The sequence below is a fragment of the Odocoileus virginianus genome, chromosome 32 (assembly GCF_023699985.2).
Source record: "Odocoileus virginianus isolate 20LAN1187 ecotype Illinois chromosome 32, Ovbor_1.2, whole genome shotgun sequence".
NCBI classification, from domain to species: domain Eukaryota; kingdom Metazoa; phylum Chordata; class Mammalia; order Artiodactyla; family Cervidae; genus Odocoileus; species Odocoileus virginianus.
Window position 1 is genome coordinate 23,100,941 of NC_069705.1, and position 20,983 is coordinate 23,121,923.

At 39.0% G+C, this 20,983-nt stretch overlaps 1 protein-coding gene across 4 annotated transcripts in view; it reads right to left on the bottom strand.

Moving 5' to 3' along the window:
• The window catches only part of MSR1 (macrophage scavenger receptor 1), an 84,238-nt gene that overhangs the window by 25,973 nt on the left and 37,282 nt on the right, over positions 1–20,983 (bottom strand). For 3 of the 4 annotated variants that reach the window (XM_070459972.1, XM_020916395.2, XM_020916396.2), the window contains 2 exons: positions 20,597–20,686; positions 14,466–14,519 (listed from right to left, as the gene is read on the bottom strand). In XM_070459972.1, coding sequence (XP_070316073.1) covers positions 14,466–14,519; positions 20,597–20,686 — 144 coding nt within the window. Of the gene's footprint in view, positions 1–9,339; positions 10,404–14,465; positions 14,520–20,596; positions 20,687–20,983 lie in introns of those variants that run through there. The other variant, XM_020916398.2, reaches the window with a different exon arrangement.

Sequence of the window (20,983 nt, forward strand, 5' to 3'; positions counted from 1 at the left end):
GTTTACTGAAAAAGCTTGGCAACCCCTGATATAATTGAAAACACAAGACTAGTATGATAGCAGATTTCAGTAGGGAAAAACCTGCCACATGACCCCTGATTCATGGACCTAACATTCCAGGTTCCTATGCAATATTGCTCTTTACATCATCGGCACCAGTCCATCCACAACTGGGTGTTGTTTTTGCTTTGGCTCCATCCCTTCATTCTTTCTGGAGTTATTTCTCCACTAATCTCCAGTAGCATATTGTGCACATACTGACCTGGGGAGTTCATCTTTCAGCGTCCTATCTTTTTGCCCTTTCATACTGTTCATGGAGTTCTCAGGCAAGAATACTGAAGTGGTTTGCCATTCCCTTCTCCATGGGACCACATTCTGTCAGACCTCTCCACCATGACCCGACCGTATTGGGTGGCCCCACACGGCATGGCTTAGTTTCATTGAGTTAGACAAGACTGTGGTCCTGTGATCAGATTGGCCTGTTGTCTGTGATTGTGGTTTCAGTCCATCTGCCCTCTGATGCCCTCTCTCAGTGCCTGCCGTCTGACTTGGTTTTCTCTTACCTTGGATGTAAGGCTATAATTAACCTCTACTTACGTTTCCAGTTTAACACTTTGGAATCCTCTTTGCCCCTCCCTTCTTGCTCCCTTTTCTTTTTTTTTAAATTTTTTCCATTTATTTTTATTAGTTGGAGGCTAATTACTTTACAACATTGCAGTGATTTTTGTCATACATTGAAATGAACTAGCCATGGATTTACATGTATTCCCATCCTGGTCCCCCCTCCCACCTCCCTCTCCACCCGATCCCTCTGGGTCTTCCCAGTGCACCAGGCCCGAGCACTTGTCTCATGCATCCAACCTGGGCTGGTGATCTGTTTCACCCTAGATATACATGTTTTGATGCTGTTCTCTTGAAACATCCCACCCTTGCCTTCTCCCACAGAGTCCACAAGTCTGTTCTATACAAGCTGTGGTACATATACACCATGGAATATTACTCAGCCATTAAAAAGAATTCATTTGAATCAGTTCTAATGAGATGGGTGAAACTGGAGCCCATTATACAGAGCGAAGTAAGCCAGAAAGATAAAGACCATTACAGTATTCTTGCTCCCTTTTCTTCAGTTACATAATTACTCACATTTCCAAATAAGCCTTCCCTCCTTTATTCCTGGGGCTTTGGTCCCTCGATCCCCCACACCCTCCCCTCCTCCCAGCCCCCACCAACACCTCCCACTTCTTCACCCTTGGCGCCCAGTTTTGATAGACACCGTTCTCAAACTTGGACAGCACTGAAAGTGTTAAGTCACTCATCTTGTCTGACTCTGCCACCCATGGGCTGTAGACCGCCAGGCTCCTCTGTCCAAGGGATTCTCCAGGCAAGAACACTGGAGTGGGTTGCCATTTCCCTCTCCATGGGATCTTCCCCACCCACAGATCGAACCCAGGTCTCTCACATTGCAGGCAGAGTCTTTACTCTTTGAGCTAGCTGGGAGCCCAGCATTGCTGACCTACAAAGCACCGGAAACTGGTTTATTTTCACCCTCATACTGAAATCCTTCCAGTTATCTTTTCCATACCTGACCAAATATCACTTGATGAAGCATGATGGTATAAATGAATGAATGAATTTTGAGCTATTCTTGATATGTGATCTCTATGACCTGAGTGGATTAAATTGGCAAATGTTTAAAATACCAAACACTGAAAGGAATAGAATTTAGTCTGTCATCCGTCTCTAGAGAGAATGTTGTTTCTATGTGCAGAAGCAGTAAAGAAAATTGCGCAGGGAAGGTTGATTAAAAAAAAAAAAGAGTCCTATTACAGGAAAAAAATCTCCATGGTTGTCCACTAAGAGCCCTCTAATGTGGAATGGTCTGGTGGGAGGGTTTGATCAGAAGCCTCACAAATTCCAAAGCCTGATTTTTAGGTTTAGTGGATTTATCTCTTAGTGGCAGGCTAATGCTAAACAGAATCTTGGGACTAAATGTCAATTCAATTTACACCCAGAAATGTAATTGCCTCAAAAAACAGGAATATTTTTAACTACTTGACAAGGCCATTTTCTCTCTGTGGGCAATCTGTGCAAGAAGTCAAATCATAATCAGTGAATTATTCGTTTAATTAATTTATTAATTTACAATGAGGCATAGCAGTGAGATTTTGCCTCTGGGATTGGCTCGTGCTCTTTTGCTTAACACATTTTTCTTTCTATATGTTAATATATTTCATCAGGTTAGGGGATTTTACATATCTCTGCTCTGATTCACTGTGGTTTAATTTTCTAAAGGCAGTCTTACCATACTTATTTCCTAGGGTTGGAAGGAAGAGTAGAGTCTTTTTATATTTTTTTTATATATTTTGAAAAGTCTATAAGAAAGATAAAAACAATATGTGAAATACTTATTATACAAATAGCTCATTCGTATGTCTATAATCATAAGGTATCAAACAAAAAATAACGAGTGGGTAATTTACAGAAGGTTTTTTAATCTGAGAAAATAACTTCAAATTAGTGCAAGTTACCAAGTTCAGTGGCCATTGTTGGTTTTTTTGTTTACTTGTTTGTTTGTTTATTGAAGGTTTATTTTTAAAGGAAGAAGTAAAACAACTACATTAAATATCTGGAATAGGGGAATAGCTAAATTAATTATAGTATTTACATTAGAAGGACAGTTTTAGAGGTATTAAACATAATTGTCAAAGGAGTCATGTAGAAAATGAAAAAAATGGTAATACAAAATTAGGTGACTATATTAATATTTTATTTTACTATGCCAAAAAGTTGATATTTAAAAAGACTAGAAAGAAGTATCCAAGAATATTGATAGTAATTTTCTATAGGGGATAGGAATTGAATATAAAATATTTTTTCTTATTTTCTGAAATTATATTATTTTTAAAATTAGGATTAATTAAAATAAGTGGTGGCCAGATATTCACTAATGTCCTTACTGTTTTAAGGGGTCTCTTACTCAAATAAAGCTGAAATTCATAAAACTGAGAAAAATAACAAGCTTAGAATGAGAGATCTTGTATAACGTTACTTATATAAAACAGAAAATAATACCATCTACCATTTATGCAAACACACACATGTAGTAAGTATATAGAAGCATGAATGGAACCAAGCATGTAAACTCCATGATGGAAGTTTAACCTAGAAAAACAAGACAGGCAAGCATAAATGGAACTTCAACTGTGCAAGTTAACATATTTCTTAAAGTAAATACATGCAGTCAGTATGGTAGAAGGACAACACCTCTAAAATGCAGGTGGTGTAAACATGATTATGTATCAGCTATTTGTTGTAACTTTTCTTTCTTCCTGTCTTTATATTTGAAATCTATTTTATTTAAAGAAATCTATTTTAAGTCTCATGTTCATAGGGCTGCTGATGGAGCCATCCATGAGCCCAAAATAAGTTATAGAAGTGCTTCATATGTAAGTCTTTTCTGGAAAGTTAGGAAAAAATATGAATCTACCAAGCAAAGGACAGGAAAAGGGCAGGACACAACCTTTAAAAGAATGACAGAGATATTGCAGACACAGCATAGACTGGTTAGCACCAACTAGGTCCAAAACGGTGGACAAGTGAACTTCCACTAGACCTTAGGCCTCATTATACACTTACTATAATACATAGGAAAGCTAAATGACTCACCTACAGACACCAAGACAGTTCTAAGCCCAGCCATAAACAGACAAAAGGGCAGTGACCCAATTCCTGGAAATCTTCACTCCATCCCCAAAATAGTTGGAATAATCCTCCCACTTATTAGCCTATAAAAACTAACCACCCTGTATTTTGGGGCCTCTTACCTTCTGAGATGGCCCAGACTTTATCTATGGAGTGTGTATCTTCCTGAATAAGCCATCTTTTACTTTACTATGACTCTTGAATTCTTTCCTGAGGGAAGCCAAGAACCCATACTAGGCACCGTCCCAGGGACTCGCCTGAGACCTGAGACGTGACCATCTTCTTGCACCCCACTTTCTTTCCTGCATCAAGCTCCAGCTTTCAAAATTTTAATTTTGAAAAGAAAAGTCAAGAAGAATGTGAACTTTGAGGCATCTCTGCATGTGTCTAGCACTGCTACTTGAGTGGAAAAAAAGAATGGAAGTTAAAATGACTTGAGGAGTGTAGTTATTTCATTTCAATTATTATCATATTGCTTGCCTTATTGTCATGCTTTATTTACTTTAAATCATTTAGTGGAATTATGATTTAGGGTCAAATTTATTGCCCAATGGTAATTATTGTATTTGAGTTCCAAATATAGCAAAAGAATTTTTGTAAAAGTCTAGTTGCAAGTTAACCCAGAAGTCCTTGTAATATAACAAAATTCCTCTGGAAAGGGACATGATTTTCTTTTTTTAAGATAATTAGTCTAGTGGTGTATTTAGCTATGAAAGGCACAATCTGGTGTGAAATAGAATTTATATTTTATGGCAAGATCAAATATTTAAACATAATTTTTTTTCTGCCCTTTGACCTCTTCTGCCCCCACTGTTCATTGTATATCTGCATTATGCATCAACCAGACCTCACCCATCAGCAGAAATACCTGCTCAGCTGTAAAGAGCAACAGTGTCCTAGCATCAAGACAACCCCTTAAAGATAACGTTCCCTCTAGAGCTTGTAAGGGGTCACATGACCTAGCACGATGACCTGAAGATCTGGATTATGTAAACTGTCAATAATAACATCATTTGATGAACAGTCCTCTGTTTCAAAAACTTTTGCAACTGGGCCTTGACTTCCAATGGAGCTCTCTGAGATGCTCTTCCCAAGCTATCATCCTCAAATTTGGCTCGAATGAAATTTCCCATTTCTTTCTTTGATTGACGGATTAATTTTCCTTTTACAATGGATATCAGATGTCTGGAGAAATACGTTGAACTTCTTGGAAAAATAATTTAACATATTTTGAATCTTACTCTGGAAGTTGAAAGAAACAAGTATTCTGGAAATCCCAAAACAAAAAAGGGGAGAAACCGGAGGGAGAAGATCCCAGCTGAGCAGGGGTGTGTAAAGTTTTTTGGTTGCAGGGGAGAGTCTGAGGATAGCGGCCAGTGAGGAAAATTTGGTGTCTAATCTAGCTGGTTTTCAACACAGTCAAGTTCAAGGTTCAGCTTGAAGTTGTAGACTCTTCTGCTTACATTTCCTGTTAGGTGTGATTCTTCAGTAAAATTCTCTTACATCCTCAGGGAGAACTAGGGAACATTCTCAAATGAAGGGAGACATGTGGTGCTCATGGTTGGAATGAGTGATGTGGGGGGGAAGCAACAATAAAGATGTGTGGGTGTGAGTTTCCTCAGGCTACTATAGTAAATGGCCCCAAACTGTGCAACTTAAAACCACAGAACTTTATTCTCGCAGTACTGGACATCAGATCTCTGAAATCAAGAGGGTGGCAGGGCCTTGTTTTCCGTGAAGCCTCTGGGGAGAAATCCTTCTTTGTCTTAGCTTCTTATGGCTCCAGCAAGTCTTACATTCTCTGGCTTGTGACCAGATCACTCTAATCCTTGCCTCTGTCTCCACGTGGTCTTCACTGTGTCTCTGCTGCATTCTCTTCTTATCAAGATGTCCATCACTGGCTTCAGGGCCCACCAGAATCCAGTATGACCTCATCTTAGCCTAACTACACCTGCAAAGACTCTACTTCCAAATAATTCTGAGGTTTCAGGAGAAAAGGAATTGCTAGAAACCCTATTAAACCCACTATCACAGTTGTTGCAGGGGTTTGAAAGAGGAGATGAAGGGAGTATATTTTTTTCATATTTTCATCAAACTGCTTTAGACAGGAGGCACTGGAATTGCCTTAGGATATGAGGGTGGTGCTCAAACAATTTATTACAATTTTATTTCAGGATTAAAGGACTGACCCCCAACCCCACCCCAGATTTGAGGACTGTGGAATAGCTGGGTAGTAGACACTTGGTTGCACTGGAAATTAGTGACTTAACAAAATTAACCATAATGACAGTGAACACCCATAGCTCAATAACTAAAAGATTGAGAATGTGTTACATCAAAATAAATGGTAGTAAACTCAGATGATACTGAGTAAATCTGTTACAACATAAAAGTTCTTACTTTGCAGTGGATTAAGCAGGATGTGAGTGAGAACACAGCAGAAACGGGGATGAGGGTAACCGGAGCACCCAGGAAGCGTCCTGCAGAGTAAGCCACAGTGGGAGATATTTCCGGGACACTTCATGTGCAAGCAAGTAACTCCTCTGGCTGTTCTAAGGAATCTGATCTTGAGATTTGCATTTAGGGAGCACAGTGGCCAGAGAACCAGGTTAAGGTGGGGGGTGATCCATTGTGACCTGGGAATTCCCTGGTGGTCCAGTGGTTAGGACTCAGTGCGCTCACAAAAGAAACAATCTTGGATTAGTGCAAGATGATGTTTACTGCAGAACAGGAAGCCAGGACCCGGTTCTCTGAAGAAGGGAGGAAAGCCATTGGTGCCTCCAAGCTTGTGGAGACATGGGAAGTGGTGTGTTGGGTCTCTCTGCTCCATCTGAACTCTGGCACATACCTGGGTGAATTATAAACTTTGCTGATGCAAAAGACCTGGCTGGAACTGTATTGGTTTTTTTGTTGTTGTTGTTTCCCTCTCATTATCTCTGCTGAGAGTCAAGCTGTGAAACAGCTGGGATAGGTCCTAAACAGGACCAGCGCTAAGCCCTAGACTCATTACTGATTTAAATCTCTATTTCAATTTACAAGACATATTAGTTATACACACTATTAAGGAACACATCTATTGCTTCTTAATGGAACACTACGTGTTTTTAGCAACCATCTGTGGAATCATAGAAAGCAAAAAACACCACATAACTGTTGAGAATGATCAGTGTTTATGTAAGTCACATGGAGCCATCACTGTTTGGGGACACTGCTCTGCTGAAGCCCAGATGGGCCACTGAGGAAAGGACAGTGAGCAGTTAAACAAGAGACATGACGGAAGAAATGGGACATCCAAGCAGCAACATAATTGGAATAAAAAGGTGTTCAAATGGAGCCAGTTACTGAAATAAAGATAGAATATTAACAGGTAGCTTCCTCCCCTGGCACACATGAGTAGCTCTCAGCAAGGTAATGGAAGCTTGGTGAGCATTCCAGAAAGACTATATTTCTGAGTTAATATTCTTTAGGGAGAGACGAGGCAGTGGCTGAAACAGGATATGAAGGAAGAAACATAAACAGAGATTAAAGGAGAGTGCTTTCTTGGAATCTGACCTAGTGGAATTCATGTTCTAAGAACTTTTTCTTCCTTAAGGTCTTCAAATGATTAGGCCCATCTGAGATAATCAAATTGCTCATTGCAAATCTCTTTCTCTCCCTTCCTTCTCCCTCTCTCCACACCCTCCATATGATATATTCTTGGTATTTATGTATAAAAATATAGAAAACTAGTGTGGGAGTGTTGGATGGGAACAAATAGGAACTTTGGAGATCAACACACCAGGTTTTGCATTTCTGTTCTACCACTTATTAGAGGTGAGCTTCAGTTTCTAATCTACAAAATGGGACTGATGATAAGACTTACCTCAAAGGTTCTTCTGAAGATCAGCTGAGATAATGCATTAAAGCCCCTGGTGCTGAGAAAATATTCTCCAAATGCTCATTATTATAATTATTTTGTGACTGGAGAAGAAGCCTTGACTTTGGTCAGCTGATTGCTTTGAGAAAGACCAAGATTCATTCAAGGGTGTGCTGAGTCCTCAGTAGTAATCAAATGAAAGACATACTGATATTTCATATCATGGTATGAGTTTCACTGTACGTAGTCTTATTGGGCAAAATGCACAGCAGAAAACATGGACATTAGCACTTGGTATGTTTAGGACAGAGCATCACGCAGAGTATTTAATTGTACAGCAGGAATTCCATTTGCCTGAAACACATACACGTTGAGGTTAGGGTGAGAACATAGCAAACTATTAGGACAAGCATTAGAACTTGATGCAGAATTTTCTCTTTAGTATATGTTATTAAATCGGGTGTCATGTGTCCATTTGAACTAGACGTCCAGCATCTACTTTTGTCTAGAGAAAAAGCCCTTCTGCCCTAATGTGGAAAGTTCGGGTTAGTATTTCACTCACTTAAGAAGTTCTTTGCAGCCTGGAGAGCCAGACAGCTTGTGAACTGAATCCCCTAGCATGGTGTCCCAGGGAGTCTGGGTTCAGGGTCATCCTGCGGCCACCGTGGACCGAGTCCTGCTGGAAGGGAAGATGGCTCCCAGCCGTCGCCTGGCCCCCAGCACGGAACAAGGTAGGACACCCCATCCAATGAAACCACAGGCACAGAGATCCGACTCATCTTCAGACGTCTGGAATAATTGGCTCCTCAACGTTGCTAGTTTGCTAGTATTGAGGATGGGTGGTCTGATTGCTCCCTGCCCCTCTTCTCCTGGAGACCTTAGTGTCCAGCCGGCATAAACCCAGAGTACCATTGACACCTCTAATTTGTTTCAACCTTTCCTGGAGCTTTCTCATCAGCAGTGTTGTGGGCTCAACTCTGTTCCTCAGAGCCTGGAACTCCTGTTTTATTAGCCTGACATTTTGTTCTGACCTGTGTTGACAGCTTCTGGCCTCTGGTGGGCACTCTGTTTAGTCGCTCCTTTTATTTATAACTTACACTCTCTTCCTCGGCTCAGACAAACTCACTGATTTGTGATCTGGTCACACTTGCGTTACTCTATCTAATGTAAAATCTCATCCAAGTCTCCAGCATCTCTCTTTTTGTCCATGGCATTTATTTGGCTTCTTGCATTTTCATTTGGCACACATTTGTGTTCTGATTATGGATTTAAATGTCTGCATTAGACCAGTGAGAAAGAATAGCTCCAGGTTAGAGAGACCCACCGGGAACTATGCCTTACGAGTGTTAAGTGCTTCATGATTTTACAGACCATCTACATACACAGAGTATCTTATGTGACTCTCACGACAACCCTGTGAGGTGACTGATACAATGCCCATTTCACAGGCGAGGGAATGAAAGTGGGGAGACACATAGGGATGCAACTGAGAATTCTCCTAAAACCTTAATATCCTGAATCCTGGGACTATATGTGTTAAAACTTGAAGGGAAGGAGAGGTGAGAAAATTCCATCTGCTGATTAATAGAGAGAGAGAGACATTCAAAATGAACAAGAAATCCCATAGCTTTCTTTTTTTGTAGTTTGTCTTTTCCTACTTTTTCTCCTTTCTCATTTTCAGCTTTTTTACCTACAAAAAATATCTCCAGTTCTACTGAAATATTTCTTTTTCTCCAGGATCTATACAGGATATTTAGAGTACAAAGAATTCCTTAAAAAAATGTTTTTCTTTATAGTTTTTATTGAGTAACATAACTAACACACTTAGAAACTTTGTTTTTACATGTGCTTTTACCAAGGATATTAAATGCAGCAGGCTGGGGAAAAAAGCTTTATAGAATAAAACAATTTCAGCATTTTTTTCAGCATTATTTTTTTTTATGATCAAAATATTCTTGCTTGAAAGAGCCAGATAATTTAAGGCAACAAATTTTGATTTTTTGGCTCAAAAATGTTGAAGGAACTGCCCCAGTTCCACTTGATTTCATGATAAAACTTGAAAAACATATGCCATAAACTGGAGAATAAGAAGACAAGAAGGTAAGCTAAGCAAATCAAAGTCAATTTACCTTTTTAAAATTCTAAGGAATTGAAGACTCTTGATCCCCTCTGAACACCCAGAGCCCAGTTCCTTCCCCCATCTAGCCCTGCTCTAATGTATAACTGCTTGTGTCCATGTCTCTGTTTTTCAGGGACAATTAGTTCTGGAAGGCCAGAGACAATAGCTATCTTATTAGCTGTTAAGTCTAGCTCCAGAAGGTATATGGTAAACATATGCTGAACAAACAAATGGATACCTTTATGGCATCGCTATCTCTGGCTGAGACTGATACGTTTGAAGGTAAAGAACTCACATATAATCTGTTACCATGAGATTTCTCCTGGGAGCCAACGGATTCAGGAGACACTAGATGAGAGGTGGCAGAGTGACCTTGGCCTGGCTCTGAGGAGGGTAGGAGAGAGCAGTCTGCAAGTCAATACATGGAGGCATCCCAGCTCGGGGACAGTGGTCATGGAGAGGTGCTGGAGAGCGGACAGGTATGAGCAGCGGAGCAGAGGCCCCACCAGCACCAAAGGACCGGGAGAGGAAGGCATGCGGAAGCTGCCACCACGTGGGACCCAAGGTCGTTTGGAGGAGCCACAAGGGGATCCTGGAGTCAGTTGTGCTGATGACTTGTCCAGAGATGAAGGGCCTTTTAATGAGATGGTAGCACGGGGTGTCCCGCCCAACCCACCTGATCTCCAAAGGGGCCTGCCCTAATACGATCAGGGAGTTACGCTGGTCCTGACACATATATGAAAGAGGAAATAAGAATGAAATTAGAACATGCTCCAGCACCATACACAAAAATAAATGCAACATGGATTAAAGGCCTAAATGTAAAACCGGATACTATAAAAATCTTAGAGGAGAACATAGAACACTCCCTGACAAATATCACAGCAAGGTCTTTTTTGACCTACCTTCTAGAGTAGTGAGAATAAAAACAAAAATAGGCAAATAGGAGCTAATTAAACTTATAGGCTTTGGCATAGCAAAGAAAATCATAAACAAAATGAAATGATAACCCACATAATGGGAGAAAATATTTCCAAAGTGACCGACAAGGGATTCATTTCCAAAATATACAAACAACCCATGGGGCTCAATATCAAGGAAATAAACAGCCCAATCAATAAATGGGTGGAAGATCTAAATAAACATTTCTTCAAAGAAGATACACACATGGCCAAGAGACACATGAAAAGATGCTCAACATCTCTAATTACCAGAGTAATGCAAATCAAAACTACAATGAGGTATCACCTCACACAGGTCAGAATGGCCATCATTAAAAAATCTACAAATGATAAACGCTTGCAAGGCTGTGGAGAAAAGAGAACCCTCCTACACTGTTGGTGAGAATATGAATTGGTATAGCCATTACTAAGAACAGCATGGAAGTTCCTCAAAAAACTAAAAATAGAACTACCATAGGATTCGGCATTCCCACTCCTGGGCATACATCCAGAGAAAGCCACAATTGGAAAAGACACATGTACCACAGTGCTCACTGCAGTACTATTTACAGTAGCCAGGACATGGAAGCAACCTAAATGTCCATCAACAGAGGAATGGATAAAGAAGATGTGGTGTGGAAAACTACTCAGCCTTAAAAAAGAATGAAGTAATGCTGTTTGCAGCAACATGGTTGGACCTGGAAATTGTCATACTAAATGAAGTGAGTCAGACACAAAAAGACAAATACCATAAGATACTGATTATATGTGGAATCTAAAAGAATGGTACAAATGAACCTACATGCAAAATGGAAACAGAGTCACGGATACAGAAAAAAAAAACACAAAAAAACAGTTACCAAGGAGGAAGGGGGGCGGGATAACTTGGGAGATTGGGATTTTCATTTACACTCCACTAAATGTAAAATAGATAACTAACAAGGGCCTACTGTATAGCACAAGGAATTCTACTTAATACTCTGTAATGATCTATAAAGGAGTAGAATCTAAAAAAGAGTGGATTCACTCTGCTGCATAAGCAAAAACTAACACAACACTATAAATTGACTATATATGCGTGTGCTAAGTCGCTTCAGTTGTGTCCAACTCTACGACCCTATAGACTGTAGCCCACCAGGCTCCTCTGTCCATGGGATTCTCCAGGCAAGAATACTGGAGTGGGCTGCCATGCCCTACTCTGGGGGATCTTCCCAATCTAGGGATTGAACCCGAGTCTCTTATGCGTCCTACAATGGCAGGTGGGTTCTTTACCACTAGTGCCACATGGGAAACCAAATCAACTATATTCAAATAAAACTTAAATTTAAAAATAGCTGTAACCGCCCCCCCCCCGCAAATTAAATAGGAAGTCAATTATTATTTTCATTATATTTAAATCACACTTAAAAATATTTTTAAAAATTATAGCAAAATAATTCAACATCAATTTTTATACATTTGAATTAATTGAAGATGTGGGGAATAAGGCACTTTCATACAGAATAAATTGGTGCAACCTTTTAGGAGCCATTTGCAAGAATCCACCAAATTGTAAAATGCATGTCACCTTTGAATTATTGATTATACTTCTAGCAAATTCTCTATTAAAAAACATTCCCAAAAGATCATGTAAGAGAGTGCTGAAAGTAGCATTGTTTTTGAAAGCCAAGCTAAAGCAAACAAAAATCATCAAGTGTTCATCATTAGGGAATTGAATGATATATTATGCTAATTAGGGCAGCACTATATTAATGGAACAGTGTATAGCCAATGAGAGAGAAAAAAGTACCATAAGCATTGCCATGGCAGATGATTGCTACACTAACTTAAATAAGAAGACAGAATACACTGTGTAGATATTTCTGGATATGATTCTTTGTGTGTTTTTGAAACATTATGGAATTATATACTCTCCATGGGAGAATACATGGAGAGGAATCTGGAGGCTATGCACACACATTTATACATGGAAATTCCTCTTAACACTTCTTCAAATAAAGCAAGCACATAAACTTCAAAACAGCCATGAAAATACCTGTAACTGAAAACATTTCTGAATACATCTGAAAACAAAAAATGTTCAAAGCATTTGAAAGCCTCAGGTAACAAAAGAAAATGTGAGTGCTTGGTTAAACAGTCTGCAAAATAAAGGTTTCCCTTATTGCCAAGCTTGGCCAGAGTCAAGGTTAAGAAACTCAGAGAATGTCTTAAGAAAAGACAAGGAGATAAAGAACCAAAGATGGAGATTCCCATGAACAGAGGAGCCTGGCAGGCTACACAGTCCTTGGGGTCGCAAGAGTCAGACACGACTTAGTGAGTAAACTACCACCAAAGGAAGAGATGAATTTTGAGATAAACATGCAGATAGAGAAGAATTACACAGGACCTCAGTGAAAATAAGTGGGTGATGGGGGAAAGGGGAAGAAATGGAATAAAAAGTAAACAGCTGATCAAAGTGATCACATCAAATAATAAATGGACAAAAAGGAGACTTATTCCTATCCATGGACTGTAGCCTGTCAGGCTCCTCTGTCCATGGGATTATCCTGGCAAGAATACTGGAGTGGGTTACCATTTCCTTCTCCAAGGAATCTTCTCGATTCAGGGATCAAACCCGTGTCTCCTGAATCTACTGCATTGGCAGGCGGATTCTTTACCACTGAGCCACCTGAGAAGCCCTCAATACAATAACAATACTGATAATCACTGACTCACATTAAAGCACTTTGAGGATAAACAATACTCAGTATTGTTCAATTTAAGGGCACACACAGTTCAACAATGAAGCAGTTATGGAAATGACTGGAGAAAGCATCATGTGGTTACACCACACTTCAATGGCTGGCATTCACAATGCTGACCCTAAGTTGCCTAAATGTGGCATCCACACACATTATTAGGTTAAAATAATTATTTTTAATAAGACAGAAAAGTTAGTACTGCATTTTTAAAACAATAATTACAAGGGAGAACTGCTAGATTTCTATGGTTCCATGAAAGGATTTGCCAAAATCTGTCTCAATCAGGCTCCTGATGGGTAAAGATTAAGATCATCTCTGTGGGTATCACCTATTCTCACAGGTACACACACATATACACATTACATGCAGCGCCTAGTGCGAACACAGAGAAGGAACACATTGGTTTCTGAGAAGTCAAATGCGAATTCCTCATTCACTTTCAAAATTTTTTCATTATATCTGGTAGGTTCAGACTAGACATACAAGTGTTGACTTATAAAGATAAGTCATCTAATATTTAGTTTTCAAGGTCCAATTTACAGATTCTCTACACTGGAATATAAGATCACCATTCCATTCACAGAGAGTCCTGTTATGAAATCTATGCTATTGCAGTTTCGAAGGTCTGGGATATTGAATATCACTTGTCAAGTTTTTATCAAAACAAAACACGAAAAAACCCCAGCTGTCACAGAATTAGTCTGTCAGCGTTCTTAGATTGTGCAAATTCCTATACGTAACATTTCGGTTATTTCGGTTAGTAGGTAAGGAGGCTGTAATTGTTTCTATTCATAAGCTTGATTTTCCTTCAGCAGATTGAAATTGGCTTGAAAATTGAGCAATTTTCAGTGTGAAATTTTTAGAAAATTACGCTCATCACAAAAACTAAATACAAATGGGTAATGAGATTTAGAGCTGTGTAATTTAATCTATTTGCTTTATTCCAATTAGCACAGTTTACTTGTAGAAAACTGTGGCTGACTTTCAGAGCATCTATCGATCAACACTGAAGTTCTCAACCTTTACCTCAAGAGCAGCCCACCACTGTCACAAGCTTGTTTATTACCAAGGCGCACAGGAGAAAAACCAAGAAATTATAAACTTACTTTGCATGCTCCCACTCCCTTTTTCTCCCTTCTGGCCTTTTTGCCCATTAATTCCTTTAAAAAAAAAAAAGGAAAAAAAATTAGTTTAGGCAATTCAAAATGCTTGCCCTAAAAGGAGACAGAGCATGACAAGGTCATCTAGAACATCAGTGTATAACAACCTACAGATGCTCAGACATAATAATGTTGATGATGATAAGGATGATGATGATGACAGCTATCATTTTAGAAGACTATTATGAACTTGGCATTTTATGGGTAGGTCCTTTACATACATTATCTCAGATTCCTTACCAGGGCATTAAATGTTCCATTTTCCTGAAGTAAGCAAAACTGAGGAGTAAGCAGTTTGTCTGGGGCTTATGCATGCTCCTGTCTATCCTTTTTCTCTGTGCCGTCCTCCCTTCCCCAGAAAGTCTAGTGTCCTCCATCTCCTCCCAAACCTTGATTTTCCATTCCCATTACAATTTTTCTATCTTACTTTCTAGTTCTTTTTTCTTTTGTGTAGAGCCTCGCAAAGGCTGAGCTGTGAATGAACTTCTGGGAGTGCTGAGATCCTGATTACCTCAGTCCTGGGGAAAGCTGGGAAGGTTTGAGGGGGTGTTGTCTAAACCTCTAGGCTTCGAGAAATTTTGAGAAATTTTGGCTTCGAGAAATTTCTTCCACATAGTTAGAGGTGTGGTACAAAAGGTATTCTAATAAGGTTTAGGGCTTCAGATACTTATGGAAACATCGCTAGGAACCTGCTTTTTGCTAACGGGTTGCTGTCCATTCGGAAAGGTAGATCCAGAGGATCAGTTCTTAGCACCAACGAGAGACTTCACGAGGGACAATCCCGTCTCGTGAGAGGGGAGCTGCTCTTGCTTGATTCTCCTTCCAAGGGTCCTCAGTTGACTGTCTTGCAAATAATAACCTTCCTGGGACAAAATGCATGACTGATCACGGTGCCTTCTATCTCTAAGTCAAAATCTTTATTAACATTCTTGGTTTCCTCCAATAGCACCAAGGACTGCTCTCTTTTCATCCAAGAACTCAGAAAGCAGAATTCAAAAACTCATGAGCTTTGGGATAGTAACAATCATTTTAAAATCCTTTGTGTTGAATTATTTTGCTTGGCCACTTATTAGGTAGGCAGCTCTGAACAGGTCTTTAAACCTTTCTGAGCTAAAGTTTATTCTTCTTTAAAGTGAAAAAAAGACAATACTTTCTATTGCAGAGTTGCCTTGAAAATTAGCAACCATGTTTATAAAAGACCTTGCCCATAAGTGATGCATATGAAAGATGGTAGCTCTCATTATTTATTGTACAACATCACTTAGCTAGAATGGTCTCCATGATCTTATTCTCAGTGAATCAGAGAGGATATTTTCATTTCAGTTCACTTTTTTATGGTAGAATTATTTTAAACTTTATTTTTCAGTTTTACTCTTTATTTTGGATTTTATTTTTTTGTCTGTTTTCTCCTCTAGTTTACTTCGCTTCATCTAGGCTTTGTTTTTGAACACGTGTCCTTATTTGACTTTTAGAGAAGTTTTTTTTTTTGATCCCCAATTTACTACATTTTAAAAAATACAAAATAATGTGTGATTTTATTAAAAATTAAAATTTCAAATTAAAATTTTATTGTGAAGATTTCATGAAATACCAACCATTCTTTATCAGAGTATGATAAAGAGAAAGTCTCTAATTCTTTTACATCTATGATTAATTACAATGTACATCATTAAATTCACTTTTTACTTACGATTCAGTCACTTCAGGTAGTATTAAATTGACAAGAATCATTAATCCTGCACAAAGTACCCAAAACCGTTTCTACTTTTTTTTTTGATGGTAGGCTTTTATGAGATATAATAAAGCTTTAGATTTCCTCAAGAGGAAAAATCTAAGATATTAAACAAAAATTGGGGATAGGGGTTTAAAATGGTGTAATTGGTCAGTTCTAATTCTTTTCAGAGAAGATAATAAACAATTTTATCATTCTAGCACTATTTTCAAAATTAGAAAATAGTTGTAAAATTATTCTTGGAAGTCTTTTCATACTGCAATTTGTCTTCAGTATTTAAACAACAGAACAGATTAAACCAAAGATCTGAGCCAATGACCCACTTTTCTTCTTATAAATAAAAACAAATGTTTTATGTCATTTTAGCATGATTCAGAGATTTCCTCACAAACAGCATTTGGAAATCTTTTTTCACTCCTGAACACATGAAAAACATCCTTTCTAGAGAACAGGGGTTCCTCCCTCCTTTATGAAGAGATGCCTTAGACTAAAAATGAGCCCAACAGCTTTGTCAAAATCTGGAGTTAACCACCTCCTGTTAGATATGTCACTCTTCCATCAAAAATAAAGAACAAATATTTCTGACAGTCACTGAAAAATAAGAAGTAGATGGTATGTAACATACTGCTACTCTAAATTCTAAGATCAGAGGAGCTATTTTCACCGACATCATTATGATGTCATACATTTTCAGAGCCCTGCCATGAGCAGGGTTCTGGGTTCCCGTTTTCATATGCAGGCACGCTCAGCTCAGCCAGAGTCTTTCCACACCATTTCAGATATGACACCCTCGCTTCTCAGCCTAGTGCTTCTTCCTGTCTCCTGGATTCTTCACCTTCAACCTTCTTCCTAACGTTTCACAGTCTTTTTCACCTTTGCTTCCTCTATATCTTCAGCAACTCCTTTATTTCATCTGGCCATCAGCCTTTAAATAGTATTCAAATTAACTTCCAAAGAAAACACAAAATCAAATGAAAGAACTGAACTGCTCCTCCCCCTCGGCAGAGCCAGACCTCTCTACCCCCGTCTATGGTCCCCACCACCAGCTACCTCTGGGCCTTCCCTTGTCTGGCTTCCACCCAACCCCACCAAAACTGCTCTAATAAAGGCAACCTCCTCATAGCAACAAGTGCAAAGAGCTTTCTGTGGGCCGCAGCTTACTTGACCAACTTGTGCAACTGCCTGCCTTTTTCACATCACCTTGTCTGGGCTCTCCTCCTCACTCGGTCTCCTTTGTTCTTTCTGCTCTGTCTGTACTTCTGGAACCACTTCAGCCTTTATCCTAGGCCCCTTCTCTTCTCACTGCCTACCCATGAAATACTATTAAAATCAACAATTATTAAAATTCATTGACCTCAGTGAACATTTATATGAGCTTGACTACAACTTTGTCTTTTTACCTCTGGCTTCTCCTCTGAGTTCCAAACCCATATATTTGACTATCTATAAATATCTCCAAGAATGGCACAGAGAAAGTGTTTCATAATGGTTTGTCAAATAAATAAATGAATTTGCTATGGTCTATAGCTTTAGACACTCCTAAGAAAGACCATAACTCATTCTTAGAATCAGACCTTGAATGGATTCCAAGAGAAGTAAATTATTTACATTGCTGGAAAATCTAGTTCATTTAAACAGGTTATATTCAGAGTCCTTTAGGGATTTAAAATATATGTAAGGTTACACATCAATTAAATCTTCCAAGCTCTCTTCAGTAAACCTGTTGGGATGATAAATGCTCTATAAATCTGGGATGGATCAAGAAGAAAGTCTTCCCTTTTTCTGCCTATATGTGTGTATTTTGTCAGTTAAGGACTGTATCTTAATTACTCTCATTCCCTTGTACCAAGCATTGTCCCTTGTGTGTGTATATGTTTATATATATGGAGGGAGGGGACTTAATACACGTGGAAGAAAGAGGGCAGGGCGGGGAAGAAAACGAGAGCAGGAGAGAAAATAGGAGAAAATAAATAGGGCTGCTTTTTAAAAAAACTGTTTGCTTGGAAATCTGATAATGTTTTGACATCACTCAGATAGTCCAGGCTGTCATTATTTAGAAGACGAAGATTAGCAGATTTTATTTCTAATTTTATTACTCTTTGGACTCTTGTATGGAAGGACTCATTTACTGTTTTAATCTGAAGTATAACTTAACTAGTACCAGGCACTGCTGCTCACATTTCTAGCAAATTTGAATCTTTTAATAAGCAAAGGATATCCTGAGAATATCTTTGGTCAAGGGATTTATTACCTCTGTACAGAGTTACTGTTTCTCCACATTTCTTTACTGGAAATGTGTTTCTCAAACTGTGATCCCTGGATCAGCGCCATCACTATTACCTGGAAATTTGTGTAGAGTAAACATTCTTGGGGGAACCCAATTCTTAACCTACTGTATTAGAAACTCTGGAGTTGGAGCCCAGGAGCCCAGTAAGTTCTTTTAACAGGGTCCTACAGGTGATTCTAATGCCTGCTGAAGCCTGAAAACCACAGACAAAAATGGAATTCTATGCACCTTTAGGCCAGCTCCCACAGAACTTTCATTAACACCTTGTCCTGTTGTATGGAATTAATCACTCTACTTCCTACTTCCACAGCTTCCAGCTCCCATTACTTCTGTCTGACTGTACAAATGTTTATTACTTACCACTTGGCAATATAGCTAATTGCTTCTGCATTTTTCTGCCCCTGCTCCCTTCTAAAATTTCTGTGCAAAGTTCACAGTTCAAACTTAGGCTACTGGCATAAGGAGTAGAAATAACATCATAGTGTATGCAAATTGTAACAGGCCTGAGCATGCCGATTATTAAGTACTAATAAAATAACAACCGCTAGATCATCGAAAAAGCAAGAAAGTTCCATAAATGCATTTATCTCTGCTTTACTGATTATGCCAAAGCCTTTGACTGTGTTAATGACAACAAACTATGGAAAATTCTGAAAGAGATGGGAATACCAGGCCACCTGACCTGCTTCTTGAGAAAGCTGTACGCAGGTCAGGAAGCAACAGTTAGAACTGGACATGTAACAACAGACTGGTTCCAAATAGGAAAAGGAGTACATCAGGCTGTATATTCTCACCCTGCTTATATAACTTATATGCAGAGTACACCATGAGAAATGCTGGGCTGGAGGAAGCACAAGCTGGAATCAAGATTGCCGGGAGAAACATCAATAACCTCAGATATGCAGATGACACCACCCTTATGGCAGATAGTGAAGAAGAACTAAAGAGCCTCTTGATGAAAGTGAAAGGCCTGGTGCACTGGGAAAACCCAGAGGGAACGGGTAGAGAGGGAGGTGGGAGGGGGGATCAGGATGGGGAATACATGTAAATCCATGGTTGATTCATGTCAATGTATGACAAAACCCACTACAATACTGTAAAGTAATTAGCCTCCAGCTAATAAAAATAAATGAAAAAAAAAAAAAGCAGAGACATTACTTTGTCAACAAAGTTCTGTCTAGTCAAGGCTATGGTTTTTCCAGTGGTCATGTATGGATGTGAGAGTTGGACTATAAGGAAAGTTGAGCGCAGAATTGATGCCCTTGAACTGCGTTGTTGGAGAAGACTCTTGAGAGTCCCCTGGACTGCAAGGAGAGATCAGGCCTGGATGTTCATTGGAAGGACTGATGTTGAAGCTGAAACTCCAGTACTATGGCCACCTGATGAGAAGAGCTGACTCATTGGAAAAGACCCTGATGCTGGAAAAGATTGAGGGCAGGAGGAGAACAGGACGAGAGAGGATGAGATGGTTGGATGGCATCACCAACTCAACGGACATGGGTTTGGGTAAACTCCAGGAGTTGGTGATGGACAGGGAGGCCTGGCATGCTGTGGTTCATGGGGTCACAAGAGTCGGACATGACTGAGCGACTGAACTGAACTGATACATTAGGAGGCAAATTATGTTACAAAGGATAGGATTTCAGGTCTACCTGTGTTTTGCTAATTATAACTTAAGAGGATTTGAAGGTTTTGGTTAAAGGGGGGTTAATATTGTTTATTAATAATGGTTATTTGGCTAGTATTTTGCTTTTTTGTTTTCTTTGCCAGTCTTCCACTCTTTATTCTATGATAGATGGTGATTTACAGTGGTGTGAAGTTGATAGATCCTCTGTTGTGGTTTTATATTAAACTGTTTTCCTTTAGTAAATAGAAGCCTTGCTCACATGGTCAGAAATCAGTTTCAAAATGTTTCAGATCACAAAATAAACTGTATGTAACTGCTACTGTTCATACCATGATGACCATTGTTTTTGTGATCTAAGAAGTTGAAAGGAATATCAATGATCTGGTGTTTATTTTCATGTTCTATAGAGAGAATATACATTATCAGAATACCTGGCTTCCCGGTCTTCCCCGCTGGTCCTGGGAATCCTCGACTTCCAGGAAAACCAAAGAGCCCCCGATCACCTTTAAGACCTGGAGGACCTACATGGTAAATGAAGGGGAAAAAAAAACCACACTAGTAATAATTCATTTTTCATAACAATTTGAGAAAATAATGAAGCAATCTAATTTCACTAATGGATATGAAAGAGGTGAATCTCCAAATAGAGGAATAATATCTTTCCTAAAATTTCATGTGTAGAAATTGATAGATAACATCAACAGTAAGTGGAAAAACATTAGTGCATACACAGCAGATATTCAATAGGTAACATATTGTTAATAGAAATAAAAACACATGAGGAAACAAATCTTAAAGTTTTAATTAGAAGGTTTATG